At 49.9% G+C, this 26,836-nt stretch overlaps 1 protein-coding gene across 3 annotated transcripts in view; it reads right to left on the bottom strand.

The window, feature by feature from the left end:
* Window positions 1-26,836, bottom strand: part of SNX29 (sorting nexin 29) — a 552,967-nt gene that overhangs the window by 56,674 nt on the left and 469,457 nt on the right. For 2 of the 3 annotated variants that reach the window (XM_030883986.2, XM_060284206.1), the window contains one exon: window positions 1,949-2,088. The exons of the other annotated variant lie outside the window; for it this stretch is intronic. In XM_030883986.2, coding sequence (XP_030739846.2) covers window positions 1,949-2,088 — 140 coding nt within the window. The remainder of the gene's footprint in view (window positions 1-1,948; window positions 2,089-26,836) is intronic. 3 annotated transcript variants of the gene reach the window in all.

The following is a 26,836-nucleotide window of genomic DNA, read 5'->3' on the forward strand; positions in this document are numbered from 1 at the left end:
AGGACTACCTCTCGGATTCAATTTTCATCAGGAAATTTGGCCAAAACACACCTGACTCAGTGACAGGTTGATTTCCAACACTCATCACAGGCCAGGGGGCTGCCTTTAAAAGATGAAGGGGAACTCCTCTCATGAACTATAGTGGCATTTTCAAAACAGCAAGATCAAGGCCCTAGCATCACAAATAACTGAGAAAAAGAAAAATTCAGCTTTCCATATGGTATATTTTGTTTGGGGGGGAAAAAAGGCATCTTTTTATCACAGATAGCACAGTACAATTATACCTTCTCATAAAGGTCCTGAAACAATTAGAAAGACATAAGCGAGTGGCTTCACTGCAATTTCAAAGCCCTAAGCAGGTAAGAGGGGCAGCCCTGCCGATGTCTGTCCGGTTGCAAGTTCAACTTGGAAATTCTGGAAAGTGTGATGCCAAAGGCACACCGTTCCCCCCACAGAGAGACGCAGATATAAGCCCCGGCTTGAGTCATAGCATCACCGTTAGGACAAAACAGATCCCCAAACCCTCAGCACACCATTTAAAAGAGCTCTGGGGAAAGGAACTCTTGCTTCATCCCAGCAAATCAGTGTTTTTCAAGTGACAAGGCCCAACCCACTTTCAGAGGCCCACAGGTTAGCTATATGGATTCTTACATCGATCATTCCCACCATGATGGTAACGTTTTAGAAATAATATACAGTTGACCCTTGGACAACATGGGTATGAGTTACACAGGTCCACTTACACACAGATATTTTTCAATAAATATATTGGAAAAAATTTTGGAGATTTGCAACAATTTGAAAAAAACTCGCAGATAAACTGCATAGCCTAGAAATATTGAAAAAATTAAGCAAAAGCTAGGTATGTCACGAATGCATCAAATACAATGTAGAGATACAAGTAACATACAAACTATATGTTAACTGACTGCTTATGTCATTGGTAAGGTCAGCAGTAGGCTATAAGTATTTAAGTTTTGAGGGAGTCAAAAGTTATACACAGATTTTCAACTACATGGGGGGTTGGCACCTCTAACCCCTGTATTGTTCAAGGGTCGAGTGTAATTATATTCTCTGGCATCTGAAGACTTTATAAAAACTAAGGATGCTTCATTATTTGGGTTCCCTGAATCCAAGGGTATAAATGTCGCGGTGTGATGAGAGACTTATGAGAACAGAGGGAACTGATCAGTGATAACGTAGTGACACCAGTGAGGCCCACCTGCCCCCAAGGTGAGGCCCAAACACATGTTTCCCAGCGACGTGACCCAAGGAAAGTCATGGCGGGGGAGGTGTGGTCAGCAGGCGGACCACCGGCGCGGTACATGGCATGTGGCGAGGTCAGGAGAAGCTGCTGCACACTGTCGTGAGCAAAGATTTGGTTTCAGAAAAAGCAGCATTCGCTCTGTTAACTGCTGATTCTGAATTGCAATGATTTTGTAAGTGCTTAACATGTAAACTTCTTTAATTTTCTTTTTTTTTTTACTTGTATAAGACATATAAGAACAAGGAATTTATACCTAGTTTTAAGTTGGTTCATACTTAGGTAACATTAACATGAAAGTAATCTAAGTCGGCACCAGTGGGAGTCTGCGAGAAGTTTCCTTGGGTTCACTGCCCACATGCTGAAGAACGCCTGACAGAGACCACTTTAGCTCTGGAACACCTGTGAGCTGCAAGCTTTCCTTTGATCAAAATGTACCAAAGTATAAAACCACAGAGCCCTGCGTTTTTCGCGAGCCTCAAATCGACAATGCTCACTCGTGGGCTCATTCTCTCGTGAGCCCTTTAAACCCCCAGATGCCTTGACCCAAGTCTCCACATCAGCACCTCGCAGGCTCTGGGGCACAGCCGGGTCCTGGGGTGTCCAGGACGCAGACACATGCAACCGCCGGAGAGAGAAGGAAGGAGGTGTGGGGCGGAGCACATGAACGCAGCCGGTACTCACATAAAGAAGGGCATCAGCTGGACCAGGGTCTCTTTCTGGGGGCTGGCGGCAAACTCGGGGACCACCTGGATGACTTTGTTCATGACGCTGCGCAGGTAGTTCTGGAGCTGCTTCCTGCGTTCCTCCACAAACTTGGCGTCCTGGGAAGACGGACAGACAGGTGTGCTCAGCTATGCTTTCCTCACCCACTCGGAGATGGACGACCCGGAGAACACGCAACCATCAATCATCACCACCCAGAGCGAGTGCAAGGGGTGCCTCAGGCTTTACACGTATGATCATGTTTAATAATGGGAGATGCTCGTGATAGTATCATTGTTAAGTGGGGGAAGGCAGGTCCACGAAACTTCCTGCAGTGTGTTCCCAGGAATGAATGAAATCTCAGCACCTGCAACGTTCCGAGTATGGTGCTGGGACCCAGGACAGACCATAAACACAGAGGGTCACTGCTGTGGCCCTGGTGGAGGTCACGGGGCCAGTGGGGGAGACACCGATAAATCCAGTGGCCACACAGGTCAGCATATAACTATTCATCACACTCAATGCCACCCTCCAGAGAGGATGCTTAACTTTGCCTTCATGGGAATTTTCTGAAATATGAATCAGTTGCCACTATTTAAGAAAGATTTCATTAATAAACAAATTCCATTTTCTCTGAAAAACTAGGAGAGGTAGCAGCGCAGTCCCACCCCCAGGGCTACTCCGGGCCGGGGCTGCTCAGTGCGCCCCGGGGCAGGCACAGGGCCCCTGCCTGGCCCTCGTCGGCAGGGCCAGCTCCTAGGTGTGTGCTCTGGTCAGTCCCTCAGGGTCAGAACTCAACCTGGGTGGTGATCTGCTGTCCTCATGTGGAAACTCAATCATTTTGGCACGAGGGACCTCACATCTGCCTGCTGCCCTGGGACCCACAGAGCCTGGAGCCTGTCCTGCTCATGTGCAGCTGCCCTGGGGGCCTGGCTTAGAACCAGGAAACCAGGGCCGGTGTGGGGCAGGAAAGGCTTTCTCTGAGGAAGTGACGCTCCTTCCAGACTGAAGGCTGAGTGGGGTGAATAGGGGAGAGCAGAGCGAGGGCGGCAGAAGGAACAGGGTCACTCGGCTTCACAGGGACACGAGAAGCCTCACAGGACACACGAGGAAACTGTAGCCCAGAGCGGGGCCGGGCCGCTCGCCCACGAGGCCCCAGAGATGGAGCAGTGCAGTCATCCCCCCTCTCCACCAGCCTGGGGCTTGGGAACAGTGTGCAGAATGAGCCCATGTGCTCAGAGACGTCCGAGGACATGCCCTCCCCACGAGGCCCTGCCGAGGGCCGGAGCACAGCAGGGAGAGTCCCTCTTAAGTGTTGTCAGATTTAGCAAATAAAAAGCCAGGATGCCCCGTGAAATCTGAATTTCAGATAAACAATGAATTTCTCACTATTCATGACTCAATACTTTTCAGGGTTCAAGTATGGCCTGTACAATAAACCCTTTCCGTGTAATATTTGGGATACACTTACACTAAGAAATTATCCATTGTTTATCTGAAATTCAGATTTCACGGGGTATCCTGTCTTTCATCTGGCAATCCTCCTCCGAGTACCGGGGGGAGGAAGGAACACAGAGCAGCCGCTGATCCCTGGGGGCCACTTCAAGGTCACATCAAGGTCCTCTCACCCGAAACCACCCCCTGGTGCACTGCCTCAGCCAGATGTTTCTCCAGAGGGGGACAGCGCTCAAACACTGCTGCTGGCCGCTCCAACTTGACCGCCAGCGCAGCCCCCGTCTGGGGCTGGAATCTCCTGCAGCTTGGCTGGAGGGGCGCTGAGTGCGGGGAGTGAAGGCACCAGGCTAGGAGAGCCGTGGTCTTCAGCTGGAGCTCAGCCACTCCGGCTCCGCTCACCCATCTGATACCAGAGTCCGCTCCACGGTCTCCAAGTTTCAACCCATCGTTAAGCAATTAGACGCTCCTCCTTGGGAAGGTGGTCAATATGCCAGGTTAGGGCCCAAAGGAGCTAATCGGGCCTGGTTTTCAATCTGCACAAGATACCCTCAAGGATGGCTCGAGAGGCTTTGCTGCAGGAAGGCAAGAAAGGGGCTAGTCATCCCTGGAAGAGCTCGTGGACATTTCTCCTTTTTCGGGGGGAGGACGCTCAGAACTCTCTAAGCACCAAGGGGAGGCTGGGGATGGCTCCCTGTGCTGCTTGTGGGGCTGGGCTATGGGGTCCTAGGAAGGTGAGGATCCCCCAAAGTGAAGGTCAGAGGATCCTACCCAGGAGTCGAATCTGCCCATTTTCACCTGGGCCTCTTCTCGCCCAGGTCCCAGGGCCAACAGGGACTTGGCAGAAAGGTTATCACCCTGGAGGAATCACAAATCCTACTGATTCCTCAAGCTAGGCAGTCCCTGGAAACCCCAGCCAGCTCCTGAGAAAACCCAACATGGCAGTAATCTGAGTTTGACAGCCGAGCAATTTCTACCTGAGCTGTTCAGAACAAGCGATGGTATTTGTGGAGTCTTTATTCACGTTCTGCGCTCAGCACTTTCCTAGCACTGCATCTTTACAGCACAGCGGAGGCTCAGGGAGGGTAAGAAACTTGCCCCAGGGCTCAAGACCTGCAGGCGGCTGAGCAGGGTCCCAGGTCATCAATGGGTGAGCAGTGAGAGCTGCCCTCAATCCAGAAGACACTCTCCAATTTACATAAGAAAAATCTACAGGTCCTCTAAACTGCAGGTATCTCCCAGCCAAGATGCAGTTCACAGAACTTGCACCTGCCCGTCAGCTGTAGCAGAAGGAAGCGAGTCACTGAGGGGATGGGCATGCTGACGGCCAGCCTCTGCCTAGATGTCCAGCCTTTGGGGCTCAATATGATCCTGGAGGTATGGACACCTCGAGTGGCCGCACACAACTTGGCAGGACGCAGTGGGGCCGGGAAGATCTCAGAACAACTCAAGGAAGCCTATGTTCTTTCCCATTACTGTCATTTCATCTTTTACTGTGAAAATTTCAAATTAGGGCAAAAAGCAGAGCAAATGGTATAATGAACCCCCATGACCCTTTATCTAATAAAGTCTTAACCCTTTTCCACGTTACATCATTTTTACCTTTTTGCGAAGGTGTTTCAAAGTAAATTATAGTCATCGTGACATTTTACCCCTCAACACTTCAAGGTGTATTTCTAAAATACTAAGAACACTTTCCGATTGAACCACAATACCATGATCACCTCGAACAAAATGAACGATAATTTGTTGGTGTTACCTCATACCTGGTCGGTGTTTGAACGTTTGAATTTTCAAATGTGCCTACTGCTTCTGAGATTTCTTAAAAAGGGGCAGACTCCATCCCAGAATGAAGCTGGCAATTCTCCAGCAGGTTGAACGCAGCCTCGTTCAGATCAGATTCCCCCTCAGGGATCAGGTGGGTTCTGACCAAAAGGTGAAGAGGGTGGTGCCTTTTTCACCACAAGCTGCTAACAGCTTGAATGGCCTAAAAACATTAAAAACCAATGTGTATCTGCCTCAGATCCAGGTTTCTGGCCTCCCTTGAGAAATGGCCCTCATTACTGGAAGCACAGGGCTACCATCCCACCCAGCCTCCTCTCCTCAGTCCCGTCCCCAGCCTGGCCTCTGTGGGACCCCAAATTTGTACCACCTGGATTGCCTGAGGCCCTACAGAGCCATCCAAGAGCCATCCCGTGAGACGATCATGTTCCAGGTGACCACGTTCCAGGTGATGTTCCCTCAGGCAGAAGAACAGCCTGCACTGCCATTGGCCAGCTCTGCCGTCTGGCAGCTAAACCACGCAGAGCTGGGGTTTCTCACCTGTAAACTGGGGATTAGGATGGTGCCTACGTCATTCATGGCAGCCGAGGCTAAGCGCCCGGTAGCCAGCATCGCCCGCCAGGCTCTGTGACAGAAGCTGATGATTCTGGACGTTCAGCCAGGAAGCTTTCCTCAGAGAGTTTCTATGTGTACAACGGCGTGGAGACAGGCAGGCAGACATACAGTGGGGAGCCAGGCAGGGGCAAGTGCTGGGACGTTGCCATCCATGTGTGATCAGGGAAGCGTGCCGGAGGTTTGCACGAGGAACGGAGAGAGCGTTTCACTCAGGGGAGGCCTCCTGAAGGTGCTGCTCCAGCAGCTCTTGGATGACAGACACCTGTCAGGGGTCTAGGTGGGTGCCCTCAGTGGGGGAAGGGCATGCCAGGCGGAGGGAACAGCAAACGCAAAGGCCAAAGGCAGAAGGAGTGTAGCTTACGGGAGCAGCGGAAGGCAGGCCCCGTGGCTAGGCTTAGCGGTTCCCCAGGGCTGGAGCTGGAGCCTTGTGGACCAAGAAAGAAGCTGAAGCGGGTGGGACCCAGGAGGTGCATTTAGAAAGATTGTTGGTGGGGAATGAGCCAGAGCAGCCTGAGGCAGAGAGCTCTTTCACGCCACTCCCCTGCTTGGAATTCTTCAGTGGCGTCCCATGAACTCTGCCCCCTCCCAACACGCACATCTAAACCCTTAGCGTGGCTCGCAGGAACCTTCTCCACGTGGCCCCAGCGTGCCCTGCCGACCACTTCCCTTCACGGCCGCACCCCCCCAGCAACACGCCCCGCGTCCTGGAGATCACAGCAGCCCCATCAGCATTTGTTGCAGGAACTTAGAAATGTGGGAGGTGGACTGAGGAGCAGCAAGGCAGGCCGCCGGGGAGAGCAAGGCCAGAACAGAGACGACAAAGCCCCCTGACCCGGGAGAAGGATGGACAGAAGCAGCTGCAAGCGCGCCCCCGGCTCCCAGCTCCCCGTGGGCAGGGAGTAAAGGGCAGACAATGGGTAACGAGTGAGCAAAGACAGGGAGCTGGTCCTGCAGGGACCCCGTCTGTCACCCAGGACCCCTGGGAGGACATGAGCATCCCCATAGGGCCTGCCCCGCTGGGCAGGGGCCAGCACTTAAAGGGCCAAGGAACGTTTGTGAGCTTTTTGGTTGCGCTCCTAAGGCGGCAGCCAAAACGCAGCATTAGAAGTGATGGGCTGGACCGAAGCCCAGCTCGTGGAATCTGCCAGACGCCTCTGGTGGCCGCTTAATGAGTCCTCGCTGCCCGTGGCCCTGCTGTCGTCTTGTGCGGCACTCCTATCATAATAGTATTGTCAATTATGGTTGAGGACTAATAATAGAACTGGGAGTTTGTCCTCGCTTTAAAAAAGAACATTCAGGGGCTTCCCTGGTGGCGCAGTGGTTGAGAGTCCGCCTGCCGATGCAGGGGACACGGGTTTGTGCCCCGGTCTGGGAAGATCCCACATGCCGCGGAGTGGCTTGGCCCATGAGCTGTGGCCGCTGAGCCTGCGCGTCTGGAGCCTGTGCTCCGCAACGGGAGAGGCCACAACAGTGAGAGGCCCGCGTACCGCAAAAAAAAAAAAATAAAATAAAAAATAAAAAGAACATTCGGGACTATTTTCGTGGGAGTGTTTTTTTTTTCCCTCCAGAAAAGGTTAGTTTTATTTTGAGCTTCAACAAGATAAAGACGCCATCAAATGAATAAGAGCTATTTTTAAAATGATGGAATGTTGTGAACAAGATGACGAGCTACAGTTCCTGGAACTGATGCTCAGACCCCCTGCCCCCTGTGCTTTGTGATATTTTCTTTCCTGGGCCGTTCCTGACAACAGTGCTTTCTAGACCACATTCTGCCTCTTGAAGGGGACCTTCCCCATGATTCTGCACTTCCAGAGTTCCTTTTTATTTTCATCTAAGGATATCATGGTGTTTTTTGTTTTTTGTTTTGTTTTTGCGGTACGTGGGCCTCTCACTGCTGTGGCCTCTTCCGTTGCGGAGCACAGGCTCCGGACGCACAGGCTCAGCAGCCACGGCTCACAGGCCCAGCCGCTCCGCGGCATGTGGGATCCTCCCGGACCGGGGCACGAACCTGTGTCCCTGCATTGGCAGGTGGACTCTCAACCACTGCGCCACCAGGGAAGCCCTATCATGGTGTTTTATAAAATAAACGGAAGGTCCTGTCCATCAGGAACAGCAGGCAGCTCAGGGCCCTGTCGAGAAAGGCTGCTGCAGAATCAGCTGATCTCAGGGCACCTCAATGGCTCGAGAATTCCAGAACAATGACTAGCTTCCCAAGGAGCCCAGCATTAGCGAGTGACTTCGAGTTCTAGTTTAGAGTCAACGACCCAGGTGGGACGTGCTGATGGGTTGGAATCCTGCATTCGTTTATTCAATGCACCCATTCATGTGACAGATACTCCTCGGGGGCCCCCTGTGAGCCAGGTGCTGTGAGTGAAAGAATAAATGCAACTCGGATCCTGCCTTCACAGAGCTTACAGTCGATGGAAAAGACAGATCATTACAAAACAGCGCTATAAAGCCAGGAACACAGGATAAAGGTGCACACAAGGTCTGCTGCGGGGGTGTGTAGGGAGCACACGGGCACGTGGGCCCTCCCCAGGGATCGTGTGATGTAATCGTTATCATAATAGCAGCAGCAGCAGCAGGAGGGGGAGAAAGTGTTACTGTTAACTTTTACCAAGCATTTTCTCTGCCGGGCACTGGGCTGATCACACTTATATGTTATTTTACTGAATTCTCAGAGGCCCACTGAGACAGGTACTTTTTAGTATTCCCATGTCAGAGAGAGAAGATGAGACTCAGAGCGGGTAAGGGCCAGTGCCCGGATGCTAACGACCGAGGGGTGCAGACAGGACTCGGCCCCAGTAAGCCTGTGCTCTGCTCTAAGACAGAGGGAGAGAACCGCCCGGAGATTCCAAAGACCACAGCCAGAAGGAACCATGGGACTGAGGATCAGAGGGGGCACCGAGAGAGAGGGAGCTGCGGGAGGGCAGGGGCAGACCTGGGAAGTCACTTTAGAGAATCTGGACTCTACCCTCAGGGCCACAGGTATTTTAAGCAAGAGACTGACAATCAGCTCTTCCTTCCATGAGAATGGAAAGAAGATGCTTCAGTTTTAAAAGGCCCTCTTTTGTCCCGGTTACTCTATTCTGTCCCTGGAATGCTGAAATCTGCCCTTCCTCTTTCAAGTGTGGGTCGGCTGTGAGGTGTGGGTGCAGCGCATCTGAACCGCAGGCCCAATCCTGTCATCCTGGGGCAAATGCTGCAACCCATGAACTCGGCTTTGTTACAAGGGTGATGCCTGGGTTCCCAACACTGACACCTGAGGGTTGTTTCCAGGGTGACCGTCATGCACTTGTTAATGGGAACCTGAAAAGAGACAATGACTGCTGTTGCCACCCTAAACACTCTGGACGGAGACCTCTGAGAGCAATGAATGGCCGGGCACGAAGGACCCTCGTAGCAGCTTCCCAAACATCACTGAGCCCCTCTGATAAGCGTCTGATTGGGTGATTTTAGCAAAACTACACCAAATATCTTCACTTGCTTTACTCAGAAATAATAAAATCGTGAACTTAAAAAAGGGAAGTCTCCTCCTAACCTTTACGCTGAGAGTGGGCTCCAGGGGGTCAGGATGGAGGTCCTGATGTTCTCGTCTGGGTCAAACAGATGGGGAGCAGCCTGGCTGCTTTAAACAAGTTTTGTTTAACAAGTTCTTTTCCAAGTAATCAGCAGCTGGATGGTACCAGGTGTGAATGAGAGGGGAAGGAGGAGGGCTTTCTCTGGAGCGGTTTCGGGGAGGGGATGGCAGAGGAGGGGAAAGGAAGGCCCATGTGTCTCTAAGGCACCCTTGGTGAGAAATTCAGGACCTAAACCTCAACAGATACCCACTAATTTAGAGGCCAGAGTCACTGCCCCTCCTGCAGGGACAGGGAAGCAAAGTCCTGTTAATTGAATTACTTGACCCCCGGCGACTCAGCTGGGCCACCATTTACCAAGCAAGTAGCTTGGTAACGGGCTGGGATGGACAGAGAAAGACAGGAAACAGGTCTAGCCCTGGGGAGCTCAGCGTCTCCTGCTTGGAACATTTACTGAGTCCCGGAGATATTACACAGTTATCCATCCAAGCAAACATTTATTTGACACCTCTCCTGCCAGGCCCAGTTAGTTGGGATGAAAAAACACCCAGTTCTTGCCCTAAAGGCATGAATGGCATCTCACTCATTCATATGTTCCAGCATCTACCAGACACCAGAGTAGAGGAGGTTCCACTTGCCCATCCACGCCTGCCCCGGGTGCCCACCTCACGCCAGGGCCTGTGATGGGCAGGTGCGAGAGGAGGTGAGCAGGACAGATGCCCTCACGGAGGTCGCAACCGAGAGCCCCTTCCTTCTTCCAACAGTGACAGCCCAGGCCCTGTGCTGAGGGCCCCGAGATGAGATGACACGTCCTGGTGTCAGCTCATGGGCCAGTGGTGGACAACAGGCCGGGAGGCCAGTGACAAAACTGTGGCAGACAGGAGGAGAGCTCCTGGGGCCGGGGGGGGGGGTTGCTCCCTCTGAGCTGGGTGCTGGGAATCAGCAGGCACTTCCGGCCTGGGTCTGGAGGGGTGGGTGGGATTTCAGCAGACGGTGACGGGAGGAAAGGCATCCAGACAGAGTGACTGAAGGGAGTGAGGAGAGCCTGGGCTCAGGGTGTGGGGTGAAATCTTCTCAGTGGGTGGGGGGCGGCGTACGGACTGAAGCAGCCAGGCTTTGGAAAGAGGCAGGTGGTAAGTCATGAAGTCAGTGCAGAGGGTCTGGGAGAGAGACCAGGTGCACACGCTGGGGGTTCAGGAGGCCCGGAGATGAAGACTCAGGGCAGGAATAGAAAGGAGTTGACGATTTGATGTCTGCCATGTAACATGGATCCCTCTATGTGCTTTACATGAGTTTAGCTATTTACTCCTGTGGCCTCCAGTGAGGCTGGAATTATTATCCCCATTTCGCAGCTGGGAAAACTGAGGCTCAGAGATGTTACAGCCATCAAAGCCCAAAGCCAACAAGGAGAACGTGATGGGGCTGGGATTTGCGCTGAGGTGGTTCAACATCAGAGCCCTTGCTCCTATTCACCTGGTAACATTTTCAATAATATTTACTTAAAAGAGAAGATCAACATTTCTTAAAGGCAGTGACCTTTTTACAGCCAGGAGGCACATTTACAGCTGGGAGTGCATATAACACCCTAAACCACTGAGCACCCCAGGCAGGCTCATCCCTGCCGCACAGGGATGGGGTGGGGGACGGAGGCGGTGACAGACAGTTGAAGAGGCTACTCACCCTCTGCAAGGCCATACAGAAAGGGGAAGGGCCAGAATTCAAACTGTGGACTTTCTGATCCAAACCCTACTCCTGTTTTTGCACTGACTTGTTAAATCGCCACCACCTATTTTGTGCGGAACACTGTGTGTGGGGAAGGCAAAGAAAACCATGAATACCGCCCACCCCACCGCTTTCTAACGGGTAACAGAAACTCCCAAGAAGCTAAACACATCCTTACAACAGATGCATAAAGAACGACAGCAAGAACAACAATAACAGCGGCAGCAGCAGCGGCTGACTTTTGAGTGCCTATTAAGTCCTTTACACCTATCCATCTGGTTTCATCCACAAAACGACTTTCCAAGGTAGGTTCTACTATCACCCCCGTGTCATAGATGAGGAATCAGAGGTGCAGAGAAAGGAAGAGCCTTGCCCAAGCCCATGGATCTGGAAAATCAGGGAGCCAGGTCCTCTGCCTCCATCAATGGCATATGCTAATGCTCCTGTGGGAAGGGCAAGGGGCTACTGAAGACCTAACTGCCTCTACCTCCCCCATCATATCTGAAACAGGACTTCCCATACGACACACAGGAAGCTGTACGACCCTGTCGGCAGGCCCAAGGCTCTGATGGCCTCTGGGTGAGACGCTGCCTGTGACAGCAAGAGAAAGGGCAGACTCCAGGGGACACCACGGACCCAAAGTCCTCTCCGCACTTGCTTCACGGGAAAGGCCGGGGCTTAGTGCCACACCAAATCCAAGCTTGTGCTTCCCGCTGACCCAAGAGACCCTCCTCCTCTGCTCAAAAAGCCCCGAGTGAGGCTACGGACAAGCCCCACTGCTCACGATACCTTACTCTAAAATGGGGGAAACAGATCAGACCCTCAGGGCTGGGCAGCTCAAGGAGGGAACACAATGTGTGATAGCTTCGAGACTGTAAAACAGCACTTGCGTGATGTCAGTGAATTACGCTAAATGTCAGAACAGAAGATAGGTCCTGACCCCCACCTGCAATGAAGGCATGCCCATTCCACACCTTGACTGCAAACACAGGAAAGAAAGCAAGTCTCTATTTCAGAAAAGGAACACGCCCCCACGCCCCCATCCCCACCTCCAGGGCTCAAGGTACATTGACATTCTCCGCCCATGTGCTTCTCAAAGTGACGATAATAATAATAGTAATACCCTTTATTGCAAGTTTACTATGTGCTGAGCACGACGTGGAGTGTCTACCTGAATTATTTCCATGTACCCCTGTTACAGCTCTGTGTAGTAGATACTAATAGTCCCATTTTGCAGATGAAGAAACTGAGGCTCCAAGAAGTAAGGTGACCCAGCTAGGGAGGAATAGAGCTGGGATTTAGAGCCATGTCTGTCTTGAGTTCAGCCCATAAGCAGGATGCTGTCCTGCCTCTTAGGGTCAATGTGTTCACAACAGCAGGAGCCCTACAGCTCTGTTAAAAACAGGAATTAAAAAAACAAAGTAGTCCTTCAGTTCACATGGGGTGAACCAAATACCATGGCTCTAAAAACTCTCCTCTTAGCACAGAGCTACGTATTTGTGTCTGGATGAAGTCTCGTCTTCCTACCATCAGAACCCCACCTTCTGTGGGAGGGGGGGTTACGGACAGAAGCTTCATAGCAGCCTCTGTTGCTCAAGATGGGCTGGATACGGTGGCCTGTCCGCCACAGGTGGGAGCCCATCTGCAATGTCTCTTCCACCCTCCGTGGTGCCTGGCACAGGCTGGGTCCCAGATAGGACACAACAAATGATCTCCTGGCAGGAGAGCAGCAGGCTCTGTCACAGCTAAAGCCTATTTTTCTCTGTTATTGACTTTGCAGCCAAGGGAAACTGCAGGCTGGACAGCTGAGTCGGGGACGGGCGAAAGGCTGGTTCATGCACTTACTGGGAAGAACTCAAGAGCGGAAAATAAAGTCCTTGCCCTCGTGCAAAAATGCCTCTTCCCAGAGCTGCAAGCTCCAGGGCCAGGAGGGGCCGGTGGGGACAGGGTCAGCCACGACTTTAATCCCAGCAACTGCTGCCTCATGGGAAAGTGGGCCCACTGTTGCCAGGTCACCTCGATTTTTCTGTGAAATCCCAGATTTTTAAATACTGAAAATTATAAAAGATTTAAAGACCAGGTGGATCAAACAAAACAAGAGTGCAGGGCACACAAAGCCACCAATTTCAGACGTCTGATCTAATTAGATGCTCCTTAACTTAGAACGCTTTCTACAAATTTACGGAAGCCAGGCCTAGGACCTGGGATTCTTTAGGAAAGCAGCATGGTATGTCCACAAGAATCACTCAGAGCCAGGCTCATCCCAGCGACTGTCTAGCTGGGTGACCCTGAGTAAGTCACTCCACCTCTCTGGACCTCAATTCCTCCACCTGTGCAACACACATGTTAAGAGTGCCTGTCCCAGAGGATTACTGTGTGATCAAATGAGTTAATATGTTCCCAGGACACAGTAGACACTCAACACACGTGATTTCCTTTTTAGAAGCAGACACAATTCAGGTTCCTCTGCCTTTAAAACTACCATATTCTTTAGTCTGGCAGTATTTGGTCAAATTAAATATAGTACACTACATGACCCACTGTAAATCAACAATACTTCAATAAAATTAAAAAAAAAAAACAAAAAAAGGTACACTACGCGGCCCAGCAATTCTAGCCTGAGTATCTATCCCAGAGAAATTCTCACATGGACCATAAGGGTCACATACAAGGAGACTGGCTGCCGCGCTGCGTCTGAGTGCGGAGGAATCAGGAGCCACTTGGCGGCATCTCTGGAGTAAAGGACAAGCGGACTGTGGTGGATACACTCCCCCAAACATACTGATCAGTTACGGAAGCAAAGCACAGGCATACACGGCCACACGAGCAGAGCGTAAACAGGATGCTGGGTGAAAACAGTGAAAGAATGAAGACTCTAGCACAATGCCATGTAAATCAATTAAGAACATGAATAATGCAACATATTCTAGAAGGAAACACACAAATTTATAGCTTGAGCCAAACACACCAGAGCAGCTACTTGTGGCAGCGAGAAGAGCAGGAGGCTGACGGGATAAGAGATGATGAACTTGAGGCTTAAGGTTTCAGAGTGGACAGTGAGATCCACGTATCAGGAGCTGGGCGATAGCACGAACTTGCTGTTTTGTACGTGAGGTCCAAAGAGGAAAATCAAAAAGGAGAGATGTGGTATTTTCCTGTCTGCACCTGTTTACTGTCAGGACCTCCCTCCACTGGACCCAAAAACCCCAGCGGGATCCTGGGTTCAGATGTGCCCTGCTCTGAAAATCTCCGAGTCCAACAATTCCAGAGGCTGAGACCGAGCTGTAAAAGCCCAACCAGAAATGCAAAGTGCTCGCATGTATTTTACGTCCAGTCTTTCCTGCGGGCTCCATGGGGCCCTTCTCTCTCCTCATGCAATTGTTTTGCCTGTGCTGGCTCCCGACCACGCGGGGATCGCTGGGCAGACAGATGGCACCCACAGAGCCACTTCCTCGTTATCGCAAAGAGCGTCCCCCCACAACGCCCGGGACCCTTCACAGCCTGTTGAAAGTGCGATGGTCACACAGGGTCTGGTTTAGAGAAGGTTTTGGCGGCAGCAGCAGCGGCGTTACGTGGGGCCATCTCTGTCTTAGGTGTAGCCTCTACGATCAGTATAAATCCTTAACTGCTGATGCCACAGGCTGATACGGCTGTTTGGGCAAAGAGAGGCATAAATGGAGCCAAAACGTTAATACCAGCCGGTGCGTGTCGAATGCCAGGACTTGAGTGGAGACGCTTATGAATATCATTGCTGACTCCAAGTGCGTTTCATAGATGAGGCTCACAGAAGTTAAGTACTGTGGCCAGGACCACACAGCTGAGGAGCAGCAGTGCCAGGACAGGAACGGACTCGAGAGCCCATCTTCCTCAGCTCTGCTCAGTCATCACGCCCTCCGGGGAGGCCCTTCAGGTGGGACACGGCTGCGAGGGACAAGCAGGCTTCAAAGCCAAGGAAGAGAAGGCGGTGAGGCAGCTGCATCCCTCCCGAGAGCAGACGGACAGAGGCCAACACCCGCCAGCCACACCCACACTTCAGCGGCCAGGGGCACAAGCGGGGCCAGGGCCAAGGCCTGATGCGTGAGACACAAGAGCGACAGCAATGCTGGCGAAGAAGGCTCCCGCAGACCACTGCGACGGGGGGACGGGGCCCTGCAGAGCCACTCCCCGCTTTTTAAGGGAAGCGGCAAATCTGGACTATGAGGTGGAATCCTCGATTCTCAAATCAGTTGGCAGCTACCTCACATGCTTGAATGTGATGGTGCAGATGAAGCAACATACGTCCACAGGCCATCAGAAGCAAGAGAATAAAATCACTGGGTCTTCAAAAACAGATCTGGGCAAACCCAGTCCCCCCGAGCTGTGCTACTGAGGCGGGGTGGGGATGGTTCCATGCTTCCAAGGGCCCAGCATCTTTCTACAGAAACAACCCAGACACCTGGGAAGGGGTGAGGCCCAGCCCACCCTCCAGAGCAGGGCTGGGACTATACACGACGGCCCGCTCCTCGGGACTTCTACCCTTGCTTGTACTCCTAGAGACTGAACGCCCAGCACACCCACCTGGGGCTAGACATTCCGAATACAGAATCTTTCTTAACTCTCCAAACACATTTCTCAGGGAGGCGGTGGTCTCTCCACTTTACAGGTAAGGGCACTGAGACTCACAGAGATGAGTTAACTTGTCCATGGTCACGCTAGAATGGTCAGAGCTAGAATTTTAACCCAGGTCCAGACAACTTCCAGGCCCAGCGACTCTGCTGTTCCACGCTGTTCCTTTGTTTACACAGGGGAAGTTTACAAAAAATCCATCCAGGGACTTCTCTGGCGGTGCAGTGGTTGAGACTTCACCTTCCAACGCAGGGGGCGCGGGTTCGATCCCTGGTCGGGGAGCTAAGATCCTACATGCCTCACGGCCAAAAAAACCAAAACATAAAACAGAAGCAGTATTGTCACAAATTCAATAAAGACTTTAAAAATGGTCCACATCAAAAAAAATCTAAAAAAAAAAAAAATCCATCCATTTCCAAAACTTTCACTGAGCCTCTACCGTGTGCCTGGTGCCACGGTGGACGCTGGAGGTATGAGGAGGTAGAGGGCAGGGCCCTACTGCTCAGGCCATCTGAGTTGAACACAAACCTCAACTGTTTTATCTACTTATCTACTGGTGTCAGTGCTTCTGACACCACACGTGTGGAGGTTTTTTTTCACACCAACAACCAATTCTCAAACTTTCTGGATACCAACTGGGTATCCACCGATTCGACTTAATTCTGACACTAACTACCTGAAATTAGCATCAGCTCTCACAAGCTAAGGGCTCAGCCCCATGAGACTGCCCTCGCTTCGGAGGCCAAGTGCAAGCCTGAGCCACTGGGACATGTAACCAACTGGTTATAAATCAGTGGTTCCCACGACCCCCTTGTCAGGTTCGATAATTTGCTAGAATGGATCAGAGAACTCAGGAAAACAGCTTACATACGATTACTGGTTTATTATGAAGGATGCAACTCAAGAACAGCCGAATGGATCAGATGCATAGGGCAAGGTATTGGGCGGGGGGGAAACGGGGCTTCCATGCCCCCTCTGGGTGTACCTCCCACCCAGCACCTCCATGTGTTCACCAACTCAGAAGCTCTCCAAATGTCAGAGTTTAGGATTTTTATGGAGATTCCATTACACAGCAGTGACTGATTAAATGATTGGCCACTGGTGATAACTCCATCTCCAGCTCTTCTCCCTACCCAGAGGCTAAAGGTTCCAACCTTCTAATCATGCCCTCGTCCTTCTGGGGACCAGACCCCACCCTGAAGCTATCTGGGGCTCCAGCCACTAGTCATTTCATTAGCATACAAAAAACCCACTCTTATCACTCCAGGATTTCTAAGGGTCTTAGAAGCTCTTGTGTCAGACCAAATATTGTACCAAAAGATGCTCCTTTCACCCCTATCGCTCAGGAGGTTGCAAGGGTTTTATGAGCTCTCTGCCGGGAACCAGGGACAAACAGCAAATATCATAAAACCAAGCGGATAAGACGAAGTTGGGAGGATAAAGGGATTATTTTAAAGTTTTACTTGGGAACTTGATTTACCCTGGACAAGGCCTCTGGAGTTTTCCTCTCCGAAGCAAAGTAAAAATAAAGTCAGAGTCCAATAAGGAGCCACATGTCAGGACATGTCCCAACTCGAGGTCTTAGCATCTTTAGCTGTAAAATGAGAGTGGGTGCTGTCAACATGCATTTATTCAACCAACACGACGTGCCAGGGGCTGAGGTCCAGTGGTGACTAAGACTACAGCATAGGAAGTTGGTGCTCACAAAAAATCTATATGCTCTGTTCCATTTCTCAGTAACCTCTGCAGTGAGGCGGGGTCCCAGGACCAGTTCTGGCCAACGGGTGGTGAACAGAAGTGGTCCCTACCGGTACTGGGAGGTGGCGGCTCAGGGCTGGTGTCTCTCCCACCTCTGTCTGCAGGGGGTGCTGCAGTGACCTGGGGGCCATTACTTTGCCCTCCTCCTCTTTCTCTTCAACGCTCCTTCAAAACGTGCTCCGCCCTTCTCCCCTCCAGCCTCAGCTGACGTGCTGATGGCAGAAGAGCTGTTGCCAACCCCACTGCACAGATGGGGCCACTGAAGCACAGACCTGCCTGGCAGCCAAGATTTAACCCAGACTCCTAGACTCAGAGTCCCCGAGAATCAAAGGGCCTTCTGATCTCATGGAGTTCAGGGGTCTTCAAAGGACGTTCCTGAAGGGTTCCTGGGAGTGTCTTGGGTGTCAGCTCCCCTGGTGTCTGCTTAGAGAATTGCAGATGGTGATGGCGGTGACGACAACAGCTGCCATGGACTGACAGCTCTGTGCCAGGCTAAAGGGTAAACAGTTTTCATATATTACCTTGTTTAATCCTCACATCCTGGGTGGTAGGCACTATTATTAGACCCATTTGACAGACGGGGAAATGGAGGCACTGAGGTGAAGAACTTGTCCAAGGTCAAACATCCATTGGACAATAGGAACCAGAAGTCCAACCCTGGCCTGTCTACTTAATAAACAGGCAAATGTATCTCAAACTGGGGGCCCATGACATTCCCAGTTTACTCACTGCAGCATGGGGAGGTGCCTCAGGGGTATGGGGTAGAGACTCCAGCTGGCTGACCCCCAGATGCATGCTCCTCCTCCAAGAGGGAGACTTGTTTCTGGAAAGCAGTGATCCAGACAGAGGCTCCGCTCCCCAGCCCCTTCTGCATCTACGTGAGGCCGCGGGACTAGCTCCTGCCAATCAAATGTAAGGAGAAGCAATGCTCCACTCTTGGGCCGAGGCACAAGTGGATGTGTCTTTTTCACACTCTCTCCTCCCTTCTCTACCCTTGGTGAAGTGTTCCAAGGCCCTAAGGGTCGGCAAAGGAGAGCTCATGGGCCAAATCCGGCCCGCTGCCTGTTTGTGTGGATGAAGGTTATTAGAACACAGTCCACCGGTTTGTTTCTGCACTGTCTGTAGCTGCTTTCATGCTACAACAACAGGACTGAATAGTTGCTGCTCAGACCATGGGGTCTACAAAGGCGAAAATATTTACTGTCAAAGCTCTTTACAGAAGAAGTTTGCTGAGCCCTGCCCCAGGGCATAATGAAGGCTCAGGATGGAAAGACCTTGGGCCCAGGCACAAGTCACTTCTGACCACAAACGTGGGACAATAACGTCAACAAGGAACAAACTGAGAGTCTGGGGTTTAAATTCGCCACAGCAGCTGGCTCTGCCCCAACTAATACGTGTGGAGGAAGGGATGAGGTAGAGGGCTCCTTGCTACCTGGTCACTGAGGGCCCAGCCCTGGGACAACGGGGCCAGTGCACAAACATCAGCGACTCTGCGCAGTAGTAAAGATTCTCCTTCTCTGACTACACACAGCACCGACCCGTATTGAGGGCTAGCTCTGTGCCAGGCCCTGTGTTAGTGCTTCGAATTGGTGGTGAAGAACCTGAGATGGGGGGTCTGACCAGCTGGGTTTGAAGCCCAGCTCTACTGCTCCCTAGATCTGTGGCCTTGGAAAAGTTCCTTCCGTTTTATAATCTCTGAAAGAGGGATAAGAGTAGTAGTTGCAGTGCCTGGCACGAAGCAATACCTGTTGCCATCACTACTATCTTCTTCGTTGGACCATTTCATTTTCAAATAACCTATGGGTTCAGTATGATAATTATCCCCAGTGACTGATAAGCACCGTGGTCTTCACGCTCTAGTCAGAGAAATGAATGCAAAACTGAGTGATAATTAGAAGGAAGATAGTGTGTTGTGTTGACAAGCCCCAGGAAAGGGATCAAAGAATGAGCAGGTTTCAACTAGATTTGGTGGGTTGGTTGCGAGGGAGGTGTGGTTAGTATAAGTTTTCCAGGCAGGAGATCCCACCTCCCCAGCTAACTCTTTGTTACTATCCTCTTAAACTGGCCTTGTCTTAAGCCCTTGATGAAGCCTTGATGTCTTAGGTCTTTGCTGAACGTCAGATTCCAAAAACAATCCCTTCTGTACCCTAAGATGCTGGAGATGTCAGTGATTTCCTTTCATCTCTTCTTTTCTGGGGTAATCTAGTGGACAATGGCCTTTGAAATCCTGGCTCCATTGCCTCTGTATCCCTTTAGATGCCTTCACTGAGGCTGTGATTGTAAGAATTTATAACAGCCAATTTTTCTTCTTTCTTATTTTTGCCTGCCCAGCAATCATCCCCTCCACGCCTCTGTTTAGAGGACTATAATAACCCTTTCAAAGATCTCCTGTTCCTCACTTTCAGTTCACGTAGCTGGGGAAGGGCTGCCCTCCCCACTCCAGCTGCAGAAGCAGGCACATGAGACAGGTCCAGCTACTGCAATATTCCCTCTGGCCACAGAGATTGGCTCAAGGATGAGCACAGAAATGAAAGAAGTACAAAACTTGTATTCCAACAACTACAAAACATTGTTGAATGAAATCAAAGAAGACCTAAATAAATGAAAAACATCTCATGTTCATAAAAAGGAAGACGTAATATTATAAAGATGACAATAGCCCTCACATTTATCTACAGGTTCAACATAATCCCTTATCAAAATCCCAGGTGCCTTTTTCACAGAACTGACAAGCTTATCCTAAAATTCATATGGAAATTTAAGGGACCCAGAAGAGTCAAACTGTCTTGAAAAAAAGAACAAAGCTGGAGGACTCATTTCCCAATTCCAGAACTTACTACAAAAACTTCAGTAATCAAGACAGTGTGGTACTCCCATGAGGACAGATATTTAGATCAATGGAAAAGAACTGAAAGTCCAGAAATAAGCTCTCACATTTAGAGTCAGTTGATTTTCCACAAGGATGACAAGACAACTTAATGGGGGAAAGAACTATCTTTTCAACAAATGGTGCTGGGACAACTGGATATCCACATGCAGAAGAAAGAAGTTAGACCTCTTCTTTACACCATACACAGGAATTACCTCCAAATAAATCACAAAACTAAATGAAAGCACTAAAACTGTAAAACTGTTAGAAGAAATCAGGAATAAGTTTTTGTGGGGTTAGGCAAAGCTTCCTTATATATGACAACAAAAAGCATAAGGAACAAAAGAAAGAAAAAGTACATTGGATTTCATCAATATTAAGAACTTCTGTGTTGCAAAGGATACCATCAAGAAAGTGAAAAGACAACTCAGAATGAAAGAAAATATTTGTAAATCATCTATCTGATAAGGGACTTGTATCTAAAACACATAAAGAACTATTGCAACTCAACAATAAAAAGACAAGTAACCCAATTTTAAAATGCAAAGGATGTGAATAGATATTTCTCCAAAGAAGATATACAAAGATATATATAAGGACATGAAAAGATGATCAATATCATTAGACATTAGGGAAACACAAATTGAAACCACAAGGTGACACTACTTCACACCCACTAGGGTGGCGCTAAAAAAAAAAAAAAAGCAGATAATAATAAGTGCTGGTAAGAATGTGGAGGAATTAGAACCCTCATACGTTGCTGATGGGAATATAAAATGGTGCAGCCATTCTGGAAAACAGACAGTTCTTCAAAATGTGTAACGAAGACTTACCACATGACCCAGCAATTCCACTCCTGGGTGGAATGAAATGAAACAAAAGAATGAAACGAAAGAGGAAGGAAAACATATGCCCACACAAACACTTAGACGCAACGGTCCATAGCAGAGTTATTCATCATAGCCCCAAAGTGGAAACCCAAATGCCTATCAACTGATGCATGGATAAACACAATGTGCTGTATCCATACAATGGAACAGTACTTGGCAATAAGGAATGAAGTGCTGGTACATATCACAGCACAGAAGAACCCTGAAAACATGCTTCTGTGAAGTCACAAAAGACCACATCGTGACTCCATTCATATAACATTTCCAGAACAGGCAAATCTGTAGAGAAAAAAGTAGATTAAAGCTGTTAAAAAAAAAAAAAAAGAAAGAGCACAACGTCCAGGCAGATAAATGAAGCCTAATTCCAGGATTTCTGCTGGAACTACCAGAAAAGAAACTCTTCCTTCTGGGGTTGCTGTCGGGGTGATATAAGCCTAGAACTGCCAGAGTCCATCTTGGAGAAAGCTTGTCTGAGAACGAAGCCAGCACAGAGAAAGCACAGGAGGGAGGGGAGGAGGGAAAGGGGGAGGGAGAGACAAGGTTCTGATGGGATCCTATGAGCCCTGGACCAGCTATGTCTGAAGCTGCAATCCATTCCTGCTCTTTTCAATCACGTAAATCAAATTCCTCTCATGCCTTTGCCAGTCTGGGAGGGTTTTTGCTCAGGTCCTCATTGAAACTGTGGCTCTCCCCTGACATCCTCCACTCACTGTTCAGGTCACAGAACTCTCCTTCCCTGGGCTTCCCACCCAAGCCCTCAAGCCTCCCAGCGCCCAGGCTCATCCAAAAATCCTCTGTCTCCTGCTCACGGCAGCCCTCATCAACCTCACAGCACCCCTTTTTAGCCAAAGACGTTTTCCCCACCTAGACTGCACCTAGACCAGAGCTCTGTATCTCAGCTGCTTAAAAATAAACATGGGCTGTACTATTTCCAACAAGTTTTCTCACCCTATTAATTATTTATCCAGCACCTGCTTGTACAAAAAAGGAACTTGGAGGGGAAGGAATAGGGAGAAGAGCCTGGAAAGAGCAAGGCAGCTGGAAACAGCCGAGGTGGGTGGTAGCCCTCCGCCAGGGCCGTGGGGACGCGAGGGAGGGGCGCTGGCAGGGCTCTCTGTATGGCCTTGGTGAAGCCCGCTGTCCCTTTGTCAGAAACGTGTTTTTAAATTCCCGAAACAAGATACATAGAATTAGACAGAAAAGCTCGGCTTTTATATTTTAAGCACAGCTATCACAACCGTGATAAACCAGTGCAAGTGTTTCTCTGCTGGGGCACTGATAACAAGATCTAATGGCAGGTCTAATCACTGCCTTCAAAGTGCTAACGAGCTTTAGGATGGTGAGCCCTCTGCAGCAACTGTCACGAGAGGGAAATCCACGTAACTGATTTCTATTGGGGACAGAGTCGCAGATGCCACAACCACTGGTACAGCTTGTGGCCTAAGTTCACATGTCAGTGAGACAGTGGTGAAAATGGAGTGTGATCCTTGTTCACTGATCACCTGGATTGTATCCTCAGACACTAGGATAGGAACTCCTGGGCTAAATCAGGCTGAGCCCTCGAGCAGGCCGCTCTGAGCCGGTTTCCCCTCTGTAAAATGGGGCTGGGAACGGTGCCCTGCCCACTGTGCGGGGGGGGGGGGTATAGGGGAATGGCATTAAGAGGGCAGTGTGGCCAGGGGACCCAGGAGACGGCCTAGTACCAACCACCACCAGCAGCTTCTGAGCTCACTGTGGGCCAGGCGTGTTCTAAGCCTGTCCTGTTACCTCCCTTAACCCTGGCAGCAACCTCAGGAGGGAGATGCCAGTACTTGAGGACACCAAGGCACAGCGAGGTGATGTGCTGGTTTACACCAGTATATCAGGGTTCAGACTCAAGTCCAAACTCAGGGGACCCCAGACCCATGCTCTCCTCCACCACCCCAGAGACCCAAGCTCCTCTCACTCCCACCACCCCAGAGACCCAAGGGAGATAAAGGCTCAAAGGCTGAGTCGGACTTGATTTCGAGCTTGAGGCCTTGGTTGCAAACCTTGCATGTCTATATGGAACATATTTTCAGCCCGGGTGAGGCAGTCCTGAGCCTGGAGACAACAGAGACCCTAAGTTTTCACCAAGAACTAAAATCTGTCCAGCCCAAAGAGAGGAAAAAGCCAAATGAGCTTAGAAGAGAAGAGACTCTGACCCAGTCCCCAGGATAGAGCTGCCTGCAGGCCTGCATCTGCCGCTGCCTCTGCCCGGAGTGGGCTTTCTGGGTTGTTTCCTAGCTAACTGCTACACGGCCCCCTTTATTTCACTTTAAATGTTCCTACCCGGACCCCTTGACTAAATCAGATCTTCTCTGTTATAGCTCTCTGCACTGTTCCTACATAAAAGCTCATTAAAAGCACTTGAAAGTATCTCTCTTTATAGGTTTGTTTGTTAATGTCTGCCTCTGCTAAACTAAAATTTCCACAAGGGCAGGGACCACGTCTTTCCCTACTGACTTAAACACAATTACTTAATGCATACGAATGAATATCACATACGAAGAAGGAAAAGCAGCAAGGGACTGAGCCGGCCTGCTTCTAGGGAGCTTCCTGTTTCAACCAGGGAGGTTGGGGCTGGACACAGGTACAACCTGATGCACGAGCTTAACACACGGTGACTCTGCCCGCTGACAGGTATGGCTCAGAGCCTGCCCACCTGACAGCTTGAGCAGAGATCTTCCCCCTGGAGGGGAAAAGGAAGGAGTGGTGAAGAGCCCTGCTGGAAGCATCCAGGTCAGACAGTGAACAGCAAAAACCCTGGAACATTGCTTCTCGAACTTTGGTGTGTATCAGCTCACCTGGCAAGCCTGTTAAACATGCAGATTCTGAGTCAATTGGACCTGGGAGGGGGGGCTGGGTTTCCACATTTTTAACAGGCTCCCAGGTGAGGTGATGTCGATGGTGCAAAAATCACACTTTAAGTGGCAAGATCTTTAGAAAAAATAGATATGAGACAGAATTTGAAACCATCCTTTGAGGTCCTATTTGATATCGTTAATCTCAAGCCAGATATTGGCTGGAAACCCTGGCACAGAGACACAAGGTTGAGAATAAGCGAGCCTGCTGAAGCCACAGAGGGGAAATGGACTCATCGGAAGTTCCAGTCCTGGCTCTCTGAATACGTTGTCATGTTACCTCGAGCAACTTATTTCCTATTCCTGGGCCTCTGGCCAGTGGTACCCCCATCACTGATCTGCAGACCAGCTGTGTCAGCACTTTCCAAGGATTTTTCAAAAATACAGATTCTAGGGCTTCACCCTTAGAGATTCTAATTCAGTAGGTCTGAGCATCTGAATCTGTTTAAACCCAATGATTCACATACCCATCCAGAGAGGGAAATCATCAGACAAATGACAACCACGGTGGAACTCTCCATGGTGCTGACCAGTGCCACGCAAAGTGGACTAAACACAGACTTGGGGGATCGCTGGGAGGCAATAATTTCCCACTTTGTTTGAGAATCTGAAAAGATGCAGCCATCTTTTGCCCTGCTTGGTGACCGGCTTTACTGGCACACCATCGGTCATCTGGTGCACAGCAGTGATGCCTAATCCAAGGGAAAAGGGAAAAACAGTTATGCCCAATTATTTCCAAAATCAATGCATTTGAGGCATCTGCAACAGTCCCCGAAGCAATGGTGAAAGACATGATTTACAGCTCTCCAGACCTGCCTGAACACTAATGGTATTACTGAGGGAAAGGCCCCAGACAGCAAAACCATTCCTTATTTGATGCTCTAGTTTGAAGAATGCCTGTGTGAAACTCCAGTCTGCACTTTCCGTGGGGATTCCCCACTGTAAGAGGGCGGAATCAACAGAGGACGAGGGGAGAGGATAAAAGGCGGAAATGAGGATTAAGCAGAATGCCAGGGCTGCCTGGCTGGCTCATTTTTCTAGCTTCCCCCAAAGATTTATGCACCTGTCTAAAACGAACTACGGATCCATTACCCAGTGCACTGAGCTGCTTTGAACATCAAGCAGCAGAAGGTCAAGCCCAAATGACAGTCCATTGCTAGCTGAAAACCTACTACCTCTCTATTTTTACCCTTGTCTTTCAAAGGGAGCTGAGTAATTTTACTGTGGTTGGCAGCAGTGGGCAAAAAAATTTATTTCTTTGTTTGTTTGTTTTTTAGTTGCAGGCCAAAGAAATTTCATACTGTTCAGTTCATAACTTAATATCTCCTATGACCTGGGTAACCGTTCCAGGACAGTTCTAGTGTTAAATCTCTTCTACTGAGTATGTTATTCAGAGATCATCAGAAATTATCTGTATGTTTGTTTAAGTGTACGTCATCTGTCTTCCCTCTTCATCCCCTTCTCCCCACCCCCCGAATTGTTAAGCCCTATGCAAGCAGGGCTCTTAACTGTTTGGCCTCAGTGGCTGGCACATAGTAGGTGCTCAAGAAAGAGCTGTTGAATGAATGAGTGAATGCATGATGCTCCTCTCAATAAGTCTGTAGACCTCTGTGCAGTTCTCTGGGCCAGTGTCTCCTGCTATTCATCCTCCACACTGCTTCCCAAGAAGCCTGAGAAGCCAAGCTGCTCCGCGAACTCCACCTTCCAAAGTGCCGTTTCCTTTGCCTGGAATTCCCCATCTCACTCAACAGCTGGATCCTGCTCATCCTTCAAGGCTCTTCCTTCAAGGCTCTGTTCTGCAACTTCTCTGATCTCCCTCTTTCCCTTCTCCCCCAGGCTGGCCCCCCCTTGCTGTTTTGCCTACCCATGCCCTTTTCTCCTGGTGGCAGTGCTATAATCTTCCCCTGGGAGATCAACCTTTTCCCACTCTCAGATCATGGGGTTGGGATGGGATTGATTCCACTCCTTGACTCAAGGCTGAGCACATGACCTGGCCAATCACAGTCATTATAATTGACCCTGGAATAGGCACAGGACTCAGTGAGTCCCCAGTGGCACTCACTGGGCCAATGAGCATCAGTGTTGAGACCAGAACACTGAAAAGAGATTTACTCTTTCTGCCTGAGCTGCTAAGGTGATGGAGAGAAAGCCTAGAGGTGTGTGACTATCTTTGCCATGAGAGGGGAGCCTGCCTGAAAATGCAGCCAACTCAGAAAAAAAGCAGATGGAGAGAGAAACAGATAGGCAGACAGATAAGAAGCAAGAGAAAGAGATAGGCAGACAGATAAGAAGCAAGACAGCAAAAGAGAAAATGACTGGCCAAAATACTGACCTCTGATGATGTCCCTGAGCTCCCGAATCCAGCCATTCCTGAAGTCAGACCTCAACTTCTCAGTCACGGAAGCCAATGAGACCTCTTTTTAAACTAAAAATAGTTTGATTTTGGTTTTTATCACTTGCAGGGAAAAGCATGCTAGATGATATACTCTCCCCTTGGCGCCCACAAAACCCTGGATTTAACCTTCCCCATAGCACTTACTGGGGACGGGGTGTTCTACCAATTGCCCTACGAAACTCTGAGCTCCCTGAGGGCAAGAAACACATCTCATTCATCTCAGGAGCCATAAGACTTGGTATACCATAGATACGCAATAAAGATTTGTGAAATGAAAGAGTGAAAGAATGTTTATCTGGAAATTAACGAAGCTTCCATT

Source organism: Globicephala melas, chromosome 15 (genome assembly GCF_963455315.2).
Source record: "Globicephala melas chromosome 15, mGloMel1.2, whole genome shotgun sequence".
NCBI classification, from domain to species: domain Eukaryota; kingdom Metazoa; phylum Chordata; class Mammalia; order Artiodactyla; family Delphinidae; genus Globicephala; species Globicephala melas.